Source organism: Patagioenas fasciata, chromosome 1, assembly GCF_037038585.1.
Source record: "Patagioenas fasciata isolate bPatFas1 chromosome 1, bPatFas1.hap1, whole genome shotgun sequence".
Taxonomy (NCBI): Eukaryota; Metazoa; Chordata; class Aves; order Columbiformes; family Columbidae; genus Patagioenas; species Patagioenas fasciata.
In genome coordinates, this window is record NC_092520.1 from 204,624,415 (window position 1) to 204,645,583 (window position 21,169).

Below are 21,169 nucleotides of genomic sequence, written 5' to 3' on the forward strand. Positions count from 1 at the left end.
CAACAAAACCCACAGAGTTATACAAAAAAAGAATTGCTAGAACTTATCTTCTACAATTTGCATGAATATTAGGAAAACTAACAAACAAACTCTCAATTTCCTTCTAAATGTGAAAGGTACTATTCCAAAAGGTAATGAAGTTCAAAACATATTGGACCATGTCTTTTTTCAGACAGCTTTGGTTCACAAATATGTCTGGCATATTGACTATTAATTATTCTAATGGACCTCTTACAAAGATAAATCTTATCCACTTCGTTAAGATTTTACTTTAAATGGTTTTGTTAGCTGTCCAATATATTAGGAGGAAAGCAACAGCGGACAGCAGTTTCCAGGCTTTTAGAAATATCCCTTGTTCACCTAACTAATAAAGACCAGAAGAAATCATAATTTAATTATTCAGCTTTGGCACAAGTCCTGTGCATGTTGTGCACTCAATCCCTGCAATAAAGCAAAGCTCCATGACTACACCTTATTTTGGAAGCAGTTCAGTAGCATGAGACAAGCCAGCAGCTGGAAAATGTCATTCATTTTATGATTAGCATAAAACAAAGGAGACTTTTGGGGTTAATCACTACAAGCAAAAGGACCATATAAAAATAATTAAAACATAATTACATTTCTTCCTAATTATTTGATATATTACATTGGCATGCTAGAATTTATGTAGAAGAGAAGTAAGATTTAAGAGCTATTTCAACATCTTCATATTATGTTTCTCATTCTCTATTTTAACAACTGCACTGAGTGAAAAGTTATTTGTGTGTTCTTCCATGGATCACAACAGGGGTTTTCCCTCACCTTTTATTTGATGCTTATGCCACAAATTGCAAAGAAATATAGAGACACCCAGACTTATGAATAAACTGGTTCAGATAAATCAGCAGAGTGAGGTGCTTGGATGAGCATTTGCACTGTCACAACCACAAGCTGCTTCATTTCAGGGAATCTCATACATCTCTTGACAGCAAACTGTGCAGTTTAAAAAAACTTCATATTCTTTTTTTTTTTTTTTTTAATAGTAAAAGGATGTGACTTCTTATCACCACCGAGTCCTGTCACTTTCTAGAGGTAGCAGAGGGGTTCTTTCTTTTTTTTGCTTTTTTCCCTGAGTACTATGAAACACAAGGAAAAACTATCAATACAAATGTTCTTTGAAAATGAGGAACACACAAAAATAAAGGAAACCAGGTACTGGCTACATCCTTCAGCGCTTTTGTGAAACATGCTCCAATTGTTGAAAGCATGCACACTCCCTGGTTTCATGCCTTGAAAATATTCTCTTCTAAGCTGCACCACTTCACATTATTTCAGAAAATTTGAACAGGAAAATACACAAATGCACACACACATATTATGGCTTAGAGCCTCGTAAGTATCACTAGCAGAAGTCACCAAACCAGGTCTAGCTTGAACACTGTGCCACTTGGTCCAACAACCAGGTCCGTGGACTTGTTCTGTTCAGCAGTATAGGTTCATAGAGGTAAGTTTTAGAAATATAAGTGAGTTCTAATTTTGAACTTAGTTTGTAGAGAATACCTCAGAGAGGCACGAAATATGCACTAACAAAAAGCGTTAAAAAGAGGAAAACATACAGATTTGAGATTCCTTCTGCTACCGAAGGGTCATTTCACCTGCCAAAACCTTGCACAGTTGTCCGGCTGGCACTGCTGGCCCTCTGCTTTTTGCTGTCTACCCGTCCTTGGCAAGGGCTAGAAAGTGCTGCATTAGTCAAGGTTTTAGGCGAGTCTCAGGCTCTACTCTAAAACCATCTGTGATTCTTATCTGCATTATCCACCAGTTTTCCTTTTTATCATTCATACCTTCAAAAAGCAATTCTCCACCTCGAGCGCATTCTCTCAAAACATGACTTAAATTAGCTGAAAGCCCTTATACAGCAATGTTAGTATCAGCGAATCTTTACAGATACGTTTCATAAATGTCTTACCCAAAAAAGACTGTATTGAAGATTATTGCTCTGTAGTTCTCATATTATGCTGTGCCAGAGCTTACTATGTTTTCCTCAATACCAAACATTATGAATGGTATCCAGACCAAGGAAAGATTTAAGGTAGAATTGCATTGGGAAAAAGAGACACATTGAAAGAGAGAATGGAAGTGTTTGGAATTAAATCTCCTATGTCCTGTGCTTCCCTATAATAAGGGAAAGAATCTCTTTCCAAGTCAGCTGCCAGCAGAAGAAATGGCAACAGACATCACTTGCAATTAACAAATGTGTTGATAATATTTTCAAAAGAATTCAGTCTTAATGTGTGTTTTTTTCTACTGGTATCCCTCACCAAAAGAAAACAAACAACCAAACAAAACAAACCAACCTTTGCTGCAGTAACACAACCCTAGCACAAAATATCTGCATATACTAGCAAGATAAAAGTAAGATGTTCTATCTGAAAGGTGGGGAAGTGCTATGGCAAGACTTCATACTTCCTCAGTGCATATTTTGAAATACTTCAACTCCTATACCCATGGCAAATTGGATGAAGTTAAACTCGCCTATGTGGAAAACATTCAATCTATTAGAAAAGGGTTTTTTTTGCAAGTCTTCTTTCACTTTTTAAGTAGAAAAAAATCACACACAAAGCATAAAAAGTTTTATCAAGAGAAAACACCAGAATTTTCTGCAGACACAGAAACATCTCAATAGAAGCAAGCTCCTTAGTTTTACTGTTCCCATGTGTAACTCTTAAGAAATGCAAAAGTGAAGTTCTTCTCTTGAGAAGTGGTAATGCCCACAGGACTAAGAAGAGAATCTTGCCTGAATTATTCATCAGGGATTATTCATCCATTTTTTAAATGAAAGATCTGTTCTGGATTAGCATAGTCATATTTATGCTTTTTCTTCCTATTTTCAAGACAGTTACAAATACACAGTGCTTCAGTGAAGTACGATTTGAGACCAGTAAGGTAGGTTAATACTCCTTTCTCCACAAACATTGGCACAATTCCTAAATTCAATGTAAAAAAGGGGTCAGGATGAGTGTAACGGGCAACAGAGGGAATGAGTTTGCCTAGGACATGGTGGAAACAGAGGACAGGGGTTAGATCCCAGTTACACAGGCAAGAATGAATGAAGGACAAAGATACTATTAGTTTTGAACTGAACATATGTGGTAAAGAAGCTTACAGACAAAATAAACAGCATCCTTAAAGTCCATTTCTAATTGATTTTACTGATTCACCAAGGGTAGGAAAGCAATGCTAAGAATTACTTAACACAGATTGAATTTGAAGGTGAAATGGAAAATGAAAAAATAAAAAATAATTAGCTTCAACTGTATTTCTAATTCAATGAACGCTTAGAAAATATGTGCAGCTGCAGCCTGCAGAAAGCTTTTCTTAACATATCATGCTTTTCTTTTGTAAGTTAAAGTACATACAGGCTGTTAATAAATTGAGTACAATAGTACATCTTGCCTTTAATAAGGTGTTTGTTCAGAAAGCACATGAAAGAATCATTCAAAACGAAGGTGATAATAATGCATTTGTATGGTGTCTTTATAATGAGAATTTACACCTTTCTTTTTTCCTTTCCCAGCTCTTTCCCTCCACCCTTTTTTCAGAAGCTGCACATTTTTTCTGGTCAATAAGTGAAAAGAGGATCAGATGTCTTTTAACATATTTGATTTTTCAGAAAAAAAGGAATGCTTGAAAGATTGAACAATGATTGAAGGTGTTTCTTTTTTTCACTCTAAAAGCTTTTTTGGCAAGTTTCCTATCAGTGAAGCACTTTGCTGTCCAGATGAGATTCTTGTAATGATTTATACTCAATATAAGTATATTAGGAGATGACAAATAACCAAAATCTAATGACCAAAAGACATAGCAGGAAAGCTAGCTCCACTAGAGTCACACATTCAAGGTCCCTGCTTACGTGTAATCCTCATTCCGATTGTAACCCTACTTTTTGACATCTTCTTTATCAACTTCTTAATTGGTTGAAAGTGTGAAAAGCTATATAAATCAAGGATTACAAACGTGATTACAACTGTGTTCAAATTATTAATCACACTATCCTTATATAAGAACACATTAGATCTTAAATAATGGAACAAAAGCATGGAAGAGTTCACCTACGGCAACTCAAATTTTAGAGGAAGTCTATGATTTCTATAGGTATAAAACTCCAGGCAAGCTATCAAGAGGTGTTACCCTTCAAAAGTTTTCTAATGACCTTGCAGGGTTTTTTGCTCTTAAGACTAATTCTTATACCTAACTAGCCTGTCCTATATATTTGTAAGCCACAGGGCATCACTGAGACTTGGTGAAAATAAGATCCTGTTGGCAGTAGGGAACAACAGTCAAATTCTGGTGAAGCTCATGTCACACGTCTCCATGCAGACTTCAGCAGGGACATGTTCACTATGAGCTTCTACATCTGAGATGAATCTGTTCTGACTCCATATAGAGGTCTCAGGAAAGTAGGGTGAGGGTGTTTCTGATGTTGTATCTCTCAGACGTTTTTGAAAAAGCACAACCAAAAAACATGCCAAAAAATACCTGTTCCTGAAATGCTCATCCTACACTTTTCTGAAACAAAAAGGTGTAAGTGATTTGATAAGCAGAGCCACCCCTGAAACTATTGAATTTCAGTAAATATTATTTATTCTTATTTCCTCTGCAACTGCCCTTCCCACCACTGCCAGTGCAGACACTGAGCTCTGTCCCTGGAGTAGAAAGATGTCAAAGGGCAAAGAATCACTGGCTGAAAAAAGGTGATTTCACTCCTTTCAGTGAGATATGGTACATTTGATTTAAATTATACACAAATGAAAACTATATGTCACTGAAACAAAGGTGGCACACAGCTCTTCAGAGAATAAAATATTATCCTCCATAAAACTTTGACCATCTGCCTGTCAATTTAAATCAATCATTCAGCACTATTTTTTTTCCCAAATCACATTTGCTTTAGAAGTGTGAGGCCTCATTCAAAATATCAAAAATCAATAGAATATTTATTTTACTGGGTTTTGGATCAGAGCATCATGTGAAGATACACACAGCTTTGACACTTTGCCTATGTTTAGTGTGGTTAATTCTCACAAAGTTCTGAAGGATATATGACTTTACTGGGAAAGGATCTCAACATCTACTATGTGGCTGTGGGGACCGGTTCTCTGTACCCCAGGTCTGGAGATTAATCTGAACAGTATCATTTCCACAGATGTTCTTTACATCCAAGAGGACTATCAGGTGCAAGCAATAAGAGAGTTTTTTTCTGTTTCAGAAGACAAATTGTGTTCACTGAATTGCCTCTGTAGAATGAAGCAGCATTAAAGCTGAAACAAAAGCAGTGTTTTGTTCGTTTTCCAGCTGAGGCTTCAAGATGTAGTGTTTTAGCATTGTTGTAACATCCACAATAAATTACAGTCTTGAAAACTAAAACCTTCAAGAGAGGTCAAGCACAGAGATTCCTACTACTGCTACTCTGCAAGTCACCTCTTAGATCAGCTCTTATGATGAGCGACTTGTTTTATCTCAGTTATCCTTTTTATCTTCCATTTCTTTGCTGAACAACTTTTCACTACAGTATTAGGCTGCCAATATTTGTACAAGAAAAAAAAATCATAATTCTAAAGTAATATTTTTTCTTTTCAGTGCAGTTAGTACATAAACACCAGCCTACACATTATCATCACAGCAAATGCTATCTCAGAAATACCAGGACTGATGAATCATCATTTACACAGAAGAATATAAAATTACAGAATGAGTTAAAAGATAAGGTACATGGAAAGGATATTTCATGTGGCATTTTAATGTGATAATTCATTCCTAAAGCCTGAGTTTCAGTCTTCATACAAATAAGTGGATGCTAATAGGCCATCTATAAAGACTTGCCTTGTTAAAATATGAATGAGATATCCCTTATGTTTATACATGTGTAAGTACAATTAATATTGCAACCCAACTGGAAACAAAATTGCTTTAGTTAACCAACCATTGCAAGGCAATCAAATGTGGTATCAGATGTAATTGTAGAAGATTCATTTGGGGAATAACAGCAATTATTCCATACAGAATTTTTCCCTCCTTCTTTCAATGCACATACAATTTTTTCACGCGTCTGTAAGCCAGAAAATTAATTGGACCATCACAAGTGTCAAAACCACTCCCCTTTCATTCTGCAGCACACAAGAAAATTCAGACTGACAAGGCTGTTTCATTTAGAAATATTGGTTTGTACCTCTGATTTGTAACTGCATTAATCTAAAAAACATTTAAGAAGGTTTTATTTCTCCAGCTATATGTGGAGCTAGGGAATTGGGCAACACTGATGGAGCAGGAAGCAGAGAATGGTATTTCTTTATTTTCCTGAAGCTAAGTACTCGGGATTCACCTTCATAAACGTCAATGTTCTCTAAAGACTTAATAGTTTTATAAGAGGTAAGTATTATTTTACGGTTCTAAATGTGAACTGCAGTTCAGATATTTTAATTGTCTTTGAGCTTAATCAGAAAACAACACATTGCAATCCAATATTAATGATTTTTTTTTTCCTTTTTTACACAGAAGACATTCAGTATTCTTAATTATTAGTAATTAATATTACTTCAAGTAATTTTGCACTTCTTAATCAATTAGTAATTGCCAAAATTATTTTTATATTTAATTGTCAATGTAAAATGTCAAAATCCATTATGATCTCTATTTCGGTCACCTAAAAACTAACAGTAAAAATGTAAGCTACATACCCTTAACTAATTTTAAACTTGTATTTTTGTTTTTGAGACACTCAACATACACCTGGCAAGTGTTCATTTCTTAGTTAAAAAACTAAAAACCATGTATATATAGCACCCAGTGTCAATCTGTGTTTTTGGAAAGCTATGCAGGGTGACAGCATGACAGGAATATGAAAATACTTTGGCTAACAAAAGATATTTGCTGTTCAAGAAGTTGCTGGGTCACCGCTTTCCTGGTTCAAATTCATATCAATCTGAAATTTCCATGCTCATGGCAATTTTTTGTTTTGATGAATACGAACCAACTATTTCAGATAAAATTAAAACACGATTTTAAAATTGACCTCATACAATTGGCCTCAGCCTCTCAATCCAGCTGTTCCAGATCCCTCTGTATGGCCATCCTACCCTCCAGCAGATCAACACTGCTGCCCAACTTGGTATCTGCAAACTTACTGAGGGTGCCCTCAATTCTCTCATCCAGATCATTGATAAAGATATTAAAAAAAACTAGCCCCAGCACTGAGCTGGGGAACTCCACTCATGGCCAGCCATCAGCTGGATTTGACTCCATTCACCACCACTTTTTGGGTCTGGCTGTCCATCCAGTTCTTTATCCATCACAGACTACACCCATCCAGGCCATGAGCTGCCAGCTTCTTCAGGAGAATGTTGTGGGAAACTGTCAAAGGCCTTACTGAAGTCTCAGTATACAACATCTACAGCCTTTTCCTCATCTGCTAAATGGGTCACCTTGTCATAGAAGGCAATCAGGACCTGTCTTTCATAAACTCATGGTGACTGGTCCTGATCACCTGGTCCTCCTTTAATTCAACCACATGTAGTAAGAAAAAAGGGGTTTTAGTAGTAGTTGTGGATATGTGTTTCTATTGATGGTTTAATATCAGGTTTCTTTCCAAAAGGTAAGCAAATTCTCTCCTTAAGACAATTCTGACAGTCTTTACATGAAATTATTAACTGAAATAACAAAAATTAGATTGTAAGACCAAATCTGGATCTTCAAAGATTTTTCCTCATAACACAGAATTTCAAAAGACCACATCTGAGGATACTGAATTTTTATTATAATGTGAGATTAACCTGCAAAACAAAATCTTTTATGCTTATATGCTTGTTTTGCGCAAACTGTGCAATAAACATTCATCTTTTGAATAAGGTTTTAGAACAGGCCCTCTGGCAGTCTTCTGATTGACCCATCCCTTGTGGTTCTGTTTAGACCCTGGTATCATGGCCAGCACCCATTGCCCTTCCTCTTTTGGATTTGTTCCACTGAAATCAGCCCATCTATACTGCCCCAGAAAGAATGTTTGTGGTATTTTCACCCTAAAACTCCAGAGGCCGTTACTCAATCTGGCTGTCAAGGACATTGCTGATTGTGGGCTTGTTAGAAACAGAAATAGACTGTCCCAAAGAGTTTCTTTCTACAGTGATTTGTGTGCAATGCTAATGGAAGGGCTTTCATCACCCAAAACCAAACCCTGGAAAAGAAATAAACCTCATACAGTACAGTGAAGACCATTCTTAATGCTATCAGAACCCTCATCCACAGAAAATTTTCAAGTATATCTTGTATTTTCCATCACAGTCATTAGAAGAATAAATCTTCCAGTGAAAATTAAGTTTATCAGAAAGATCTGTGTGCAAACTAATTTGAGCAGGCATTTTCTAAGAAGTAGACTAGCAGAGAAGAAAGATTACTTCTGGCAAAAATGGAGCAAATTAAATTATAAGAAGCTTAATACATTTATTTGAAATTTAATTTCATAACCTAATGTCAAGGTTATTATATAGTGTACACTGTTCTCATCCAAATTCAAAACAGTAAAGCACAAGCTCAGTTTGCAGTTACTTTATTATAAATCCAACTGCATTCTTTTTTTTTTTTTCTATTTTATTCTTACTGTAGTCTTTGTCTGAGCCACAACATTAATATAAAATCACATTTCAAAATTACTTTTGAGATCTCTCCTTGGCAATGAATTATGATGAGACCAGAAGACTCTCTGGTATGACTGACTTCTACTGCAAGTAAAAGTTAAAAAGAAAAGCAAGAGCTGAGATGGTGTTGTTGAAGTGATGCCAGTGTGCACAATAAGAAGCAAAATGATGAGAAAGAGCATCTGACTGTATTCACAGTGCTCCACACTGAGTTCATCAAACCTGCAGGTTTTGTTTTCCATTCAGAACAGACACAGATTAGTAGAAAAGGTCGCTGTAGCGTTCTCATTATTGCATCCCTACGGAATACGCATTCGCATTTGATCGTGTATTAGAAGCTGTGCCTGTTCCAGAGAGCACATGCCGAAAAGCATTCAGGCTGTGTCCAGACCCTCTTTGTGCTCCTAAAAACCAGTTAGTCTTACCTGAATTATTTGCTCTGATTTTAGGGGTTTTTTGTTTGTTTTCAGTACTCGACCACTAAGTGACTGGGCAACACTGGATCACAAAGGATATTATAGAAAAGCACTGTGCATTTAACTCTGCCCCTGTGATTCTAGTGGATGTGGAAACACAGTCTCAGTTTATGGCAGCATCACGTCAAAGAACCATCTGCTTTTGTTTCTGAAGGGATAGGTAATGAAGGCATAATAGATGACTTTGACACTTAGCAGGGAGCTGTAGCCTAAAATTAGCAGGCTTATAATCATGCGGAACAACATTAATTTTGCTTGATTAATATTGTACACTGTTGTTTTTCAGCAAAGTCTGAAATTACTGAAGAAGATAGCTTAGTGTTGGGCCAGGTTAGGGTCTCTTCTAGTTTTACTAGAATACTGAAGTGACAGAATTATTAAAGTACAGAAAAGGATTCTAAAAATGAAATCTATGACTCTCAATATAAGCAGTCACATAGATAACCACAACCTTCTGCATAAAGCTTTTTCCTGTTTTTTTTTTCCACCACATAGCTACAAACAACTTGTAAAAATCTTTTCTGTGATTCTGTGTTTCTGTGCTTGAAGTAGCTCACTTTTAACTGACAGTAACCATCGCTCAGTCTTCTCTGCAATCATTGCTCATATGTCAAAACAAACAGATGCCTTGTGTACATCTCAGAGCTACATCCCTTTGTCTGTGAAGCTTCTGAAGTGAAAAGTCCACTTTATTCTCTAGACACCCAGAATGAGACTCTGTTTACTGAATAAAATAAAATGCCCATTCATATGCAATGACTCCTTCTGTGGTGGATATATAAAAAATGTGTTTGTATGAATATAGTTAACATTTCAAAGAGGAAAAAAATGAGCAGGGTTAAAAGGAGAAAAACTGAAACTTACTCCAAACTCATCCCTCCATTGATGAGATGCTTGGTACTTCTCTGCTTCTTTAGCAAGGCGCTGGAAACAAAGAAAGAGAGGACACACATTTTAGTCTTTACGGATCCATCATATAGCAAAGTCTTTTTTCTTTTCTTCAAATACATGTTTTCTCTGTATGATTTTCTATATAATTATGCTTTTTTGCACTTACATGAAAATTACATATATTTGTATAAAGATGAACAATCTAATTTAAAAAATGCTGTTTTCTGTATTATTTCTTTATTTAAGTACTAATTATGCATTAGAAAACTTAACCCTCATTCCAATGTCATTTAAGAAGTTCTAGTTAAGTTCAAAATCCATCAATATCTTTCTGAAAATACTTTCTCCTTACACACACCACCTTGCCTTATATGTATTAATTTGATCATCCAATGACAAGTATTTATTCGAATCTTAAAACACTCTACTATGGACAGTTATTTCTCCATTAAATTATTTAGCTTCAATTATAGGAAGTCCTGACATCCCCTGTGATTATTAGGGAGCCATAAAAACTCAGTAATTTGGACTAGCTTGTAGTCTGGTCCCATGGACTGATTGCGCTTCAGCAGATGGAGAGTAACAGCCTTGCTCCTAGAGGGCATATTTCCCGTTTAAATTAATTTGAAAGAAATCCAGTTTGCCCACTTAGCCCCCCGGGAAGCAAAGCACGGCACACAGGAATGATCAGATTTTGCTCTTTGAAATCAATCTCTTGTGCAGACACATCCACTGCATTGGTGACGTCCCTCATACAAAATCATAAGCCCTTACAAAAAAGCTGTTCGTACACATTTATAAGAAGCAGTTAGAAGTTGCCGAGTGTGATGTGCTCTCCCATTGAGCTGCACACAGACCGCAGTGCCCGTAGCCCTGCAGGCAAGAGCCCAGCCTGACAGCAAGAACCTGAAGAAGCAGCTGCCTGACATGGATGAAGTTCATGTGGACTCAGCCACGTCCTAATCATTGAGTGCCTTGTTTTGAGAACTAAATCATTTTATAGCCCTATAAATATCTGAGTAGCCATTTCTGGTCCCTTTTTAACAGAAATAGTCTGCCTGTATTCACAGATACCCAGGGATGGGAACGCTTTGCTGTGTAATGACATGTGCGCAGGAAGTCTGATGATGCTTTTCATATTCAGACCAGTTCCCACACAAAATGAACTGGTGGTCTAAGTCACATTTTCAGTTGAGTCAACTGTCAGTTCTCAGTGACAACCAAAAGGAGTATGACCAGAAAGTTTACAGAAACTGGAATCTTGGTGATATTGCTGTCAGAATCTCACCTTAGCCCCAGTCTGGGATAACAACTGCGGTGGTATCTGATCCCATGAGGGACCTCCCTCTAACAGCTATCAGGATGATAAATCTCACAAAGCAAAACTGAAGACCTTCTCCTTTCTTTTTCATTTGCACTCACCCTATATAGACAAAAAAAAAAACAACAAACCTGTGTGCTCTGCTGCCAGAAAATTAGTGTCCCTTCTCATTTGTTTCATTGTCAATTCAAATGATTATGAGCTATGAGAAAGTTACTGGCATCCTACAAACATTGCTAACTGGATGTACCTTCCATAGTAGCCAAGTACCACATTTACAAAACAAAATTGTAATATAATTTGTTGCATTACACTGGGAAAAAGCAGAGCGCAACTCTCCCTTGACCTCACTGGACAAAGACCTCAGATACCTACAGTATTTTCAGTTTTCTGGTAATATACTAGAACAATGTGGTCCTTCTAATTTCTCCACTCAGTATAGCCCATTCTGCATCTAAATTTGCATATCCTCTGATGGGTTCAATCTGATTCCATCGTGTTTCACCAGATTATAGCCAAGTAAGATACGACACGTGCTACACATCAATAGCTGCAGTTGCTGTTGCCCTCAGATTTCCCTCACGGTCTGCTCAACTACCTTAAGGTACACAGCAAACTGCAATTGTTTTCCACAAAAGATAGCAGAACCCAAATGCACAAACTGATAGATGGATTATGAAGAGAAATACATAATGAGCATTAACATTACTGGGAATTTTGCATGGAAAGAACTGCAGTCACACTTGAAATTCCTCAACTTCAAGAAATGTTGGTAGATTCCTCAGGTAGTCTGCACCATAAAGTAATAAAAACTAAAAGCAAATAAAAAGCCATGTTTTCCCTGAAACAGATCATCTTTTCCATCAACAATTCTTATAAATGCTACAAAGATTATCAGTAGTCAGTATAGCGGCTGTTAGCCAAGACTAGAATAAATCTGTAAGTGATCATGAGAAGAAATTGTTTGGTCTCTCAAAATGGGGATAAATATTGTATTCTGACCATGTATTAGTGCAACAGAACAATCCTGCAATTCTACAGCTGTGGAAGTTACCTATGCGAAAAACACACAGGATCACTTCCCAAAAAACAGTTGATTACAGTACTCTGACTACCCAGCTCATCTCCAGCAGAAATCTTCTTATCAACATTTATGTGCAGGCTATCACAAGGATACAGGTCATGTAGGGACTTAATTTGCAACAAGTGAGTGTTTCAAATATATGGATTGACTAATAGGAAGCCTGTGCATGCAAAAAAACCCAGTATCATTCTCTTCCCTACAATATCTTATATTTTCAGGAAGACAAAGGAAGAGTATTAATTAAATATATATATGAATATATATATTGAAGCTAAGGTGTTCGTGGAAGTTTTACATTTCTATGCAAGGACAACCTTGTTGCTACAGCAACTTGGATTCTAATAATGGAGATACCCACCCTTCCACAGAGGGAGCTTTGTCAAGAGCCAGAGTAAGAAGTCAAGACTCCTGGGTGAAAAATAGCTAGATTGTGAAGTTACCTCTGCCCTTTATTGTGATACAAGGAGAGACTAATTTTTCATCTCTCTCAAAGAAATCATGCCTGCTGCCTTTTGAGGTATGCAAATGTCAGGTCTTGCCTTCCCTGTTTTGATGGCACGGTCTCTGGAGAACGGCAGCAGAGGGACACTGGAGTCACCTGCCACCTCCCATTTCCCTGCTTATTACAATCAGAGTTTAATAAGGTAACACCTCCTTTAGCACTATGACCCACTGCAGTTCCCTGCAGGTTTCTCTAGCAAATGCTAGAATTTTGGGTTTCACATTTTTACATGTAAGAAAATAATCAGAAATGGTTCTAAACCAAAACAGTATTTCTGCCTGATAGGTTTTAATAATTTCTTACTTTGTGCCTCTGTATGTGTGCTGTGAAGACAAAAGCTGTGAGTTGTTTTCAGGCCTTGAATGAAGATCTGTTTGACCTCATCTTTTTAGATAGAGAGGATGAAAGACCAATCACCACTCAAAAGGGGAAAAGAAACAAAACTAACGTGTAACAGAAACATTCTGGCATCCTTCGAGGTACCTAAAAATCCCTACTTTGTACAGCCTGCTGGAAAATGAGGATTCTCAAAATACGGCAATGTTTCTCAAATTACGGCAATGTAACTCAACTTACTCTGAAGTAGTACATAAATTGAGAGACTGTGACCAGGAAAAGAGGTCTGCAAAAGCTAACAAAATGCTGTAGCATCTATTCCTACACTTTTGGAGGATGCCTGACAGCTGTGAGATGATGTTTCAAAGTAAGCGACCAAAAGGGCTGATGCTAGATTTAGCCAGCGTGATTGACACAGTAGCTGATGTCAAATTTAAGGTGCTTGAAAACACTGAGGTTAAACAAGTGTTTGTTTAGCAAATGTTCCTAAATGAAACAATATTTTCTACCTCTGTTGTTATTGTTATTATTTTAACCTTTTGTGATGAATGACAACTGCTTTCTCCCATGCATTATTTTCAGAATACTTAGTTTGTCAACAAAAGAACAATTATTCCTTGAAAGACAGCCAATGTTGACAAATAAATATTTTATTCAGCTTCAAAAGAGGTCAAGTTACTTTCCACTAGATTTCCATAAATCTTTCAAAGAGAATGATTACCTTTAAGGCAAAACAGCTATTGGGACAGATAGATAAGATGCAAGTGTTATTTATTGCATCAGCCTATGAACTTTTAACTTATAAAGGGATTACAAAAGATTACACAATGACACATTAAAAAAAAAAATGAAAGAAAAACAAACCAACAACTCAAAACCCAAAGCTCAGCTGCCTGTCTATCTCAAATTTGTCCATTGTCGAAGGTCTTGTCCCCAGATTCCAAGTGCACGTTACTGTCTCTGAGAGGCAGCTTTTGATGTGCCACAGACTGCGAGAAAGAGACCTGAAGAATCTCTATCTGATCTGTAAAGATCAGCGCCATACAAGGTCTATTCATCTTCCAGCCATCACTTTTGTGCACATGTCATATCTTTATCTCCTCCCAACCAGCACAGAACTCTGTCAGCTAATGGCCTGATTACAATTATACTCAGTACAATGAAATCAGTCTTTTTCTGTACTTCTCACTGTCCTTTAAGTATTTTATCTTGAAAATAATATCTTAATACCCCTTGATATACTAAGCTATCATAAAATGTGTTAGCTTAGAGTTATTAGACATCAATAGCCTCACAAAGCTTTATAATATACCAAATACATGATTTTTTTAGGCTATTTTAAGAAGATAAATACTCAGGGAGAATATAGCAATATCACGCTTAAATAGAAAAATGTAGGAATATACAATGCACTTCAAATCCTGATTTTAAAATAAGATCTAAACATACAGTCCCTCTTCTTGTGTGAACAGCGTAAAAGCCACAAACAGTATGTGTAATAGCAGTTTCAAACATGGTTTTCATGTATGCATCTGAAATACAAATAATGTTCTTTTGCAGATGATTATGAATTGCACATCACTTACACACGAGAAATATGAGGGAAAAAGTTTGTAAGACTGGGATGAGGTGTCTGAAGTGCCAATGGAAATCTGATACTGTTATTTCACTGTAGCTTTAACACAGAGTAACAGAATTGCATTTTCACCTCAGTAAACTGTTACATTCTATATTAAACCAAATTAGAACTATTTTCTTTCGCCTTGATTCTACCGTCTTTACTTGCATAGACAGTTTTGGTTTTGGTTTGGTTTGTTTTGTTGGTTTTTTTTTTTGTAGCAACTCTTGGTGATGAATTAGTTAAATACCCATGAATTACCCTGTTACGCTATTATATAAAAGATGCCCCAGTTTGGCCCAAGGGGGTGTGATTTCAACAAGCAACTGGAAGGTCAGTAGACTAAAAGTGATCTTGGGAGTGCTGATAACAGCAAGATCATAACCTCCATATAAATACACAGGGATTTCCTTTTCTTTGTCTTTATTTCTTCACTCCAAGTGGAGCATGGAAGGGATTAATAGCGACTGATTACTTATTACGTGTAACTTTAATGATGATATTTGCCATATGACCTTTATCACAAATGGGAATTCATAATAATTATCAGAACAAAAGCTGATTCAGATTTGGTGAAGCTGTGGCACTTGAGTTTTGGTAAGATGGTCACAAAAATGAAACCAGATTGAACCAAACACATACCTAATTTTGCTGATTCAAGCTGTAACCATAAGTTTTGAGATTTCCTATGCCAATTTTTTTTTCTTTTAAAAATATTTTGATTGCTAACACTGTAGCACATAAATTTCCACGATAATTCATATTTCCCTACCTCAAACAAAAACTGTTACCATATGCATTACATCATATGTAAATTACATTATCTTCAGTAAAATTGTAACCAGAATTTCAATACTTACAGAGGGCTTTTAAGACTTTTTTTATGGCAATCAACAGTAGGTTTTTGTTTTGTGCTGATCTGCTGCATGGTTTTATTTCATGTATTTACACTGCAGAGTCCCAGCCTCCCTCCCACTCCAGCATCTGCTGTGCCACATGATGGCAACGTGATCTGTGCTTTGTTAATGAGGGTATGTAAAGCATATAAGGTCACAGACAAATAGTATAATAGGTCTCCTATATTCAACATAGACCTTGTATGATATATTCCCCAGCTACTATCTGGATTCAATTTCACTTTTGTCATTTGAGGCAGCAGATGAGTCAAATTCACAGGGAAAAAGGGTTTGTTAGAGGTCTGCTGACATTGTGAGCCTTACCAAAACAGTCTTCATACAAATTACTGGTCCAAATTTATACGTAATCTAATACAACCAGCAATTAGCTTTTTTTTTTTTAAAGTGATGTTATTACACTTTGGAACGCAATTCAAAATAATGCTTCCAACTTTCTCTTCCACTATTAACCATTACCAACAACCTAAGTTGCTAGATTTTTTTTTCCGATTCCATCTGTAGATTACAAAACTCAAATTTAATTAAACAATAAACAGAAAATTACATGTTTTGTGGGCTTGTCTAATACATTTCAAGCTATTTCTGTTTTATTCACATAAACAGCAATTCAATTTCAGACTTTCCTAAACAGTTTTTTTCTAATAAGATGACCTCATATCCAGCACAAAACTGTCATGTTGGCTAAAAAAATTCTGATGGAAAAAATTTATTATCACCTTCCATGTATTTAAAAGACAGGGCTTTAGAGGATTTCTGTATCTATTAGCAACTGCAATGTAAATAATTATGATTCAAGACAATATTCCTATTGTTTAATTAGATGAGTGAAGGAAGCATCAAGATGATGCTCCACAGACTAATGTTACCCTTGGAGTGGATTTCCAATCCAAAAAAGAAAACTTAAACAAAACCACTGGTCTAAATAATGTCAGAAATCACTAGGAAGCGAAACCTGACCTGACCTGCAATTACAATAATGCAGGTGAAGTTAGCACTTTCTAACATGGATAATCATCTTGGTTTTAATAGGAAAAACTAAAATAGACCACAAATAAATATATCACACATGTGGCTTTTGACATCTAAAATGTCACGTGCAATCACCTGTCTCTGAAAAGACTAGCCTATAAGAAAAAGCAAAAAGTATAAAACTGAAAGATCATTTGGCACAGTAACACTTCACTACATAAAAGCAGCTCCTCTCCTCTCCTCTCCTCTCCTCTCCTCTCCTCTCCTCTCCTCTCCTCTCCTCTCCTCTCCTCTCCTCTCCTCTCCTCTCCTCTCCTCTCCTCTCCTCTCCTCTCCTCTCCTCTCCTCTCCTCTCCTCTCCTCTCCTCTCCTCTCCTCTCCTCTCCTCTCCTCTCCTCTCCTCTCCTCTCCTCTCCTCTCCTCTCCTCTCCTCTCCTCTCCCTCTTATTCTGTGGATTTAAGAACTCAGGTAATGGTAGCAAACTATCAAACAAAGAAGACAAAAGTGATTAAGTGCTAGTACTACTTCTACTCATAAAAGAGTGCTGAAAGTGGTTCTTGAACATATTATAACAAAGTAAGATACTTAGTTAAGGTATAGTAAGAATTTAAAAGTAGTCAAATGTAGAGTTAAGGTAAAAGATCTCTGATTCTGTCCTGAAAAGAAACCTCAGAAAAGCTGAAACTAACCATCACTGAAAATCACCACTGAAGTATGGCTAAAGAAATAAATAAATGCATGTAAATAAGCAAATAAATAAAGTGTGGTAACAAATACTTGTCCAAACTTCTGGAAAAGCCATATAGCCGGGTACACACCTGGGTGAGCACACAGGCTATGGATGTTCCAAAGGGGTATGTTGTCAAGTACCAGTTGGTAACTGGAAACTTATTGGTTGCCATCTCAGCTTGATCTCTAATATTCATAATCCTAACTGGTGAGAACATTGATACCAGATGAAAAGAAAGCCAACATGAGCAGTCAAGGGGATAAATGAAGTGTAGGTGCAAACCCATTGCTGAAGGGCACATTTCTGTGTACCAGAGAATAGGCCAACTCAAATACAGCCACAAGGAAGAACAGAGGGAGCACAAAATTCTCTTCCATGATTGGAGCACTGAGTTCAGTCCATGAGGGATGAAATAAGATTTGTATGACATTTTGTGCAAACTTAATATGCTGCAGAATGAGTGTACAAAATAATTCTGTTCAACTATTAATGAACAGCAGTAAGGAATGTAGAAAATTCTCATCAGAAGGTAGAGAACCAGCATCTTCTTAAATGCTACACTTTCTGCATTTATGGGGAGAGGGAGGAGGAAGCAGGTTCAGTCCCCAAGGCTGAGTATATTTGTAGGATGCTCAATCAGGCAATTTGAGAAGCTGGGCAATATTATGACAGCTGGATACTGTCAAAAATGTTTCAGTGGACAAGAGGGTAAGATAGAACTGTAGATAAGGGCATGAAGAAAAACGATCAGAAAAGAGTAAGAAATAGTCTGTCAAATGCATCTTGACATCTAGCAGTGAAATTTTGCTAGAGTGCAGTATAGAATCAGCAAAAGATCACTTCTTTTAGCATATAATTTATCCTGCACATTTGCAGAGGTTTCAAACCCTTAGAGCTTATTACATTTTCACTCTAATAATTCATATGCCTTAAATGCGACTCACATTAGTGTTATATTTTTAAACAAGCTCAAAGTGAAGGACACACGCTGAAACCATTAGACTGAAATTGCCAAGTGCTCCGACAAATCACAAATTGCATAACAGCACCAGCTCCGGTTCACCGCCTGCCTTAGGAGACTCTTTCAAGCTTCACAGCTGAGCTGGTAACTTCACAGGCGTGATTAGAAGATGACACGTATATTGAGCAGGCATGCCTTGTTACCCTGCTTTTTCAACCATAGTGTATGGTTAGGTTTTAACAACCCAGGGAGAAATCAGCACTACATAATTTTATTTTAGACATATTAAAATTAATCTGCTCCAAAACAAGAGTTCTAAAATGTCAACAATGTAATTTTCCTCTAACTCAGAAAAAAAACACCCACAACCCAAACCAAAATTGGATGCAGTCCAGCTTGCTTCATAGCTCCTTTAATATCTCCTCATTAAGTATCCAGTAAAAACAAACAGAACACCCTTAGCTGCTCAAAATTTATCTACATTACCAGTTCCATTAAAATCTGCCTAGGATCTAAATAGGAACAGACACAACCGAAATGCAAATTGAGCTGCCTCATTTTAAAGGAAAAAGTAGGAAAAGGAACTAATCAGGTCAATACCTCCTTGCTAAGGACAGGGAAAAGCAAACGTTGGTACAGGCTTGCAACACTTATGCAAGAAAACCACTAATGAAGTCAGTTATCTTTAAACAAATAGGGGGTGTAACAGGAGCTGCATTTTGCCTCATTGTTTAACCACACTGAACAACACATTTAACAGAATCTTGTATAAGAGTTCAATAAAAATATATCAAGTTATGTCAATATATATGTGACTTAATAACAAAATGTGATATATATCACGTGTACCAAATATTCAGATTATTGTTTGCAGTATTTTTTTTTTTTTATTTAAAATTATAGCATTCTTCTAGTTAACACAGTTCACAGAAGTGGAGTACAAGTAGGTATGAAACACTACATTTAAAGTGTAGTGAGCTCCGGATTTCCTCACACTTTGTGTGCTACCGAAGACATTTAGATGTAATGCTGTCATAATCCCAAAAGATTAGAAATCTGGCAATTTAAAATCTCCACTGAAGATATAGTCAGCTGCCTCTTTTGGCCACATCATCAGAAACAAAACTGAGCTCTCTTAGAATTGCATAGATATTTATATAAAGAAGAACAGAATCCAGAATTTCAAGAAATAACAAAAGTGACCAGAGCTTATTACCAAATCTTCCTCTGTAGAGCAGGACTAAATAGTTTTATTTCCTTAAGATATATTCATAACCTAAACCAGCACAATGAAGTCCAAAGTAGTTAATGATTTGCAATAAAATGGAGTTAGCACTGAAGACTTTGGTAGCGTTTCCGGAAATGGGACTATGAAATATGAAACTTTATTCATAATAAAATTCAGAGCTTGAATGGTAGAATAATAATGTGAACTTAAAAAAAAAAAAAAAAATCTGTACCTTCTCCTAGATTCTCAGATATATAAAACAAAATCAATCTGAACTTGAATGGTTAAACATAAAAAAAAAATATGAGTGCAATTCTTAAATATATATGTATATAAAGAAAACAAACAAAAAAAAAACCACAGCTGAATGACAAATGTGGCTTTAACAAGGCAAGATAAGTGTGTTAACAGCTTTGCATGTCAAGGAAAAAAGTGGAGCAGGTGGTAGGCTATAGCTGCTGAATAATCAACTTGATCTCATCAACAGTCAGGGGGTAAGAGCCAAGGAAACATGTTACTGTTGGCAACAGCAGAAACAAATGATACGTTAATACCACATGCTATTTCCAGGCAACATTTCCCTAATGGAAGTAATTCTAGTCAAAAGAAAAAAGTGTTTAACTGTGAGTCCTGGAGAAAACTGAGCGCAAAGGAAAATGACCTTTTACTGGCAAATGATGAAAATGTTTTTTATCTTTCCAGAGATAGTGTGTCAGTCGTGACAGACGTGCTAGAAACACAGTGAAGCCTCAACTGCTCCTACACCTGCTTTGCGCTGGGGTAACAGGACACCCAAAGCCCCTTTAGGTCTTTCTTATTTTGTAGGGTGAAACAACATACCGCTTCTAAACTTTTCCAAATGTCTTTCGAAAGAGGTCTTGCAATCCTAATCTTCTCTTACTACTGGACAGATACAAGTTTTAACTTTCAAGTGTAGCCATGCAATGTTTTTAAAAACAATTTGTGTCCTTCATCACTAATTTATTTTCTATAAAGGAATACATATGGTCTTTCTTACCCTCCAACAGAAAACTTTCTGATTGTAATATAAAAATGCCTAAAAATTAAAAGCAGACAAAAATCTAAGAGGTGAATTCTGAAAATGGTGTCTTCTACCTTTTCTCAGTCCATTTAGCTTCTGTAGTATCTTCCCATGTCCTTTGCATGTGGAAAACTCCTAGCACTTCTATGTTTGCAATCAGTTTATACTCAGATACACCTTCATTTCCCTGCTCTCAAATGCAAGTTTTATCCTAATACAGCTGCAGGGTTGTTAAGCTACAGTTGCTCAACTTATAATGTAAAACACTTTTAGCATATAAGTATTAAATGTATACCCAAAGGGATAGCTATTAAAAGATCAATATTAATATATTAAACATTTCAGCAAATGCTTAAATATCTCTCAAGGTCACCAGATTTCCTAAGAATTGTTCCTTTAGGATGAAATCCAGACCCTACTAAAGTTC

The 21,169-nt window shown here is 36.4% G+C and overlaps 1 protein-coding gene across 10 annotated transcripts in view; it reads right to left on the reverse strand.

Annotated features, from left to right (window-relative positions):
* CACNA2D1 (calcium voltage-gated channel auxiliary subunit alpha2delta 1) overlaps positions 1-21,169 on the reverse strand; it is a 400,174-nt gene that overhangs the window by 201,416 nt on the left and 177,589 nt on the right. For all 10 annotated transcript variants that reach the window (XR_011737089.1, XM_071803490.1, XM_071803489.1 and 7 more), the window contains exon 4: positions 10,007-10,066. Coding sequence is in view for 9 of the 10 variants with exons in the window: in XM_071803490.1 (XP_071659591.1) it covers positions 10,007-10,066 (60 nt within the window). In the remaining variant the exon portion in view is untranslated. The remainder of the gene's footprint in view (positions 1-10,006; positions 10,067-21,169) is intronic.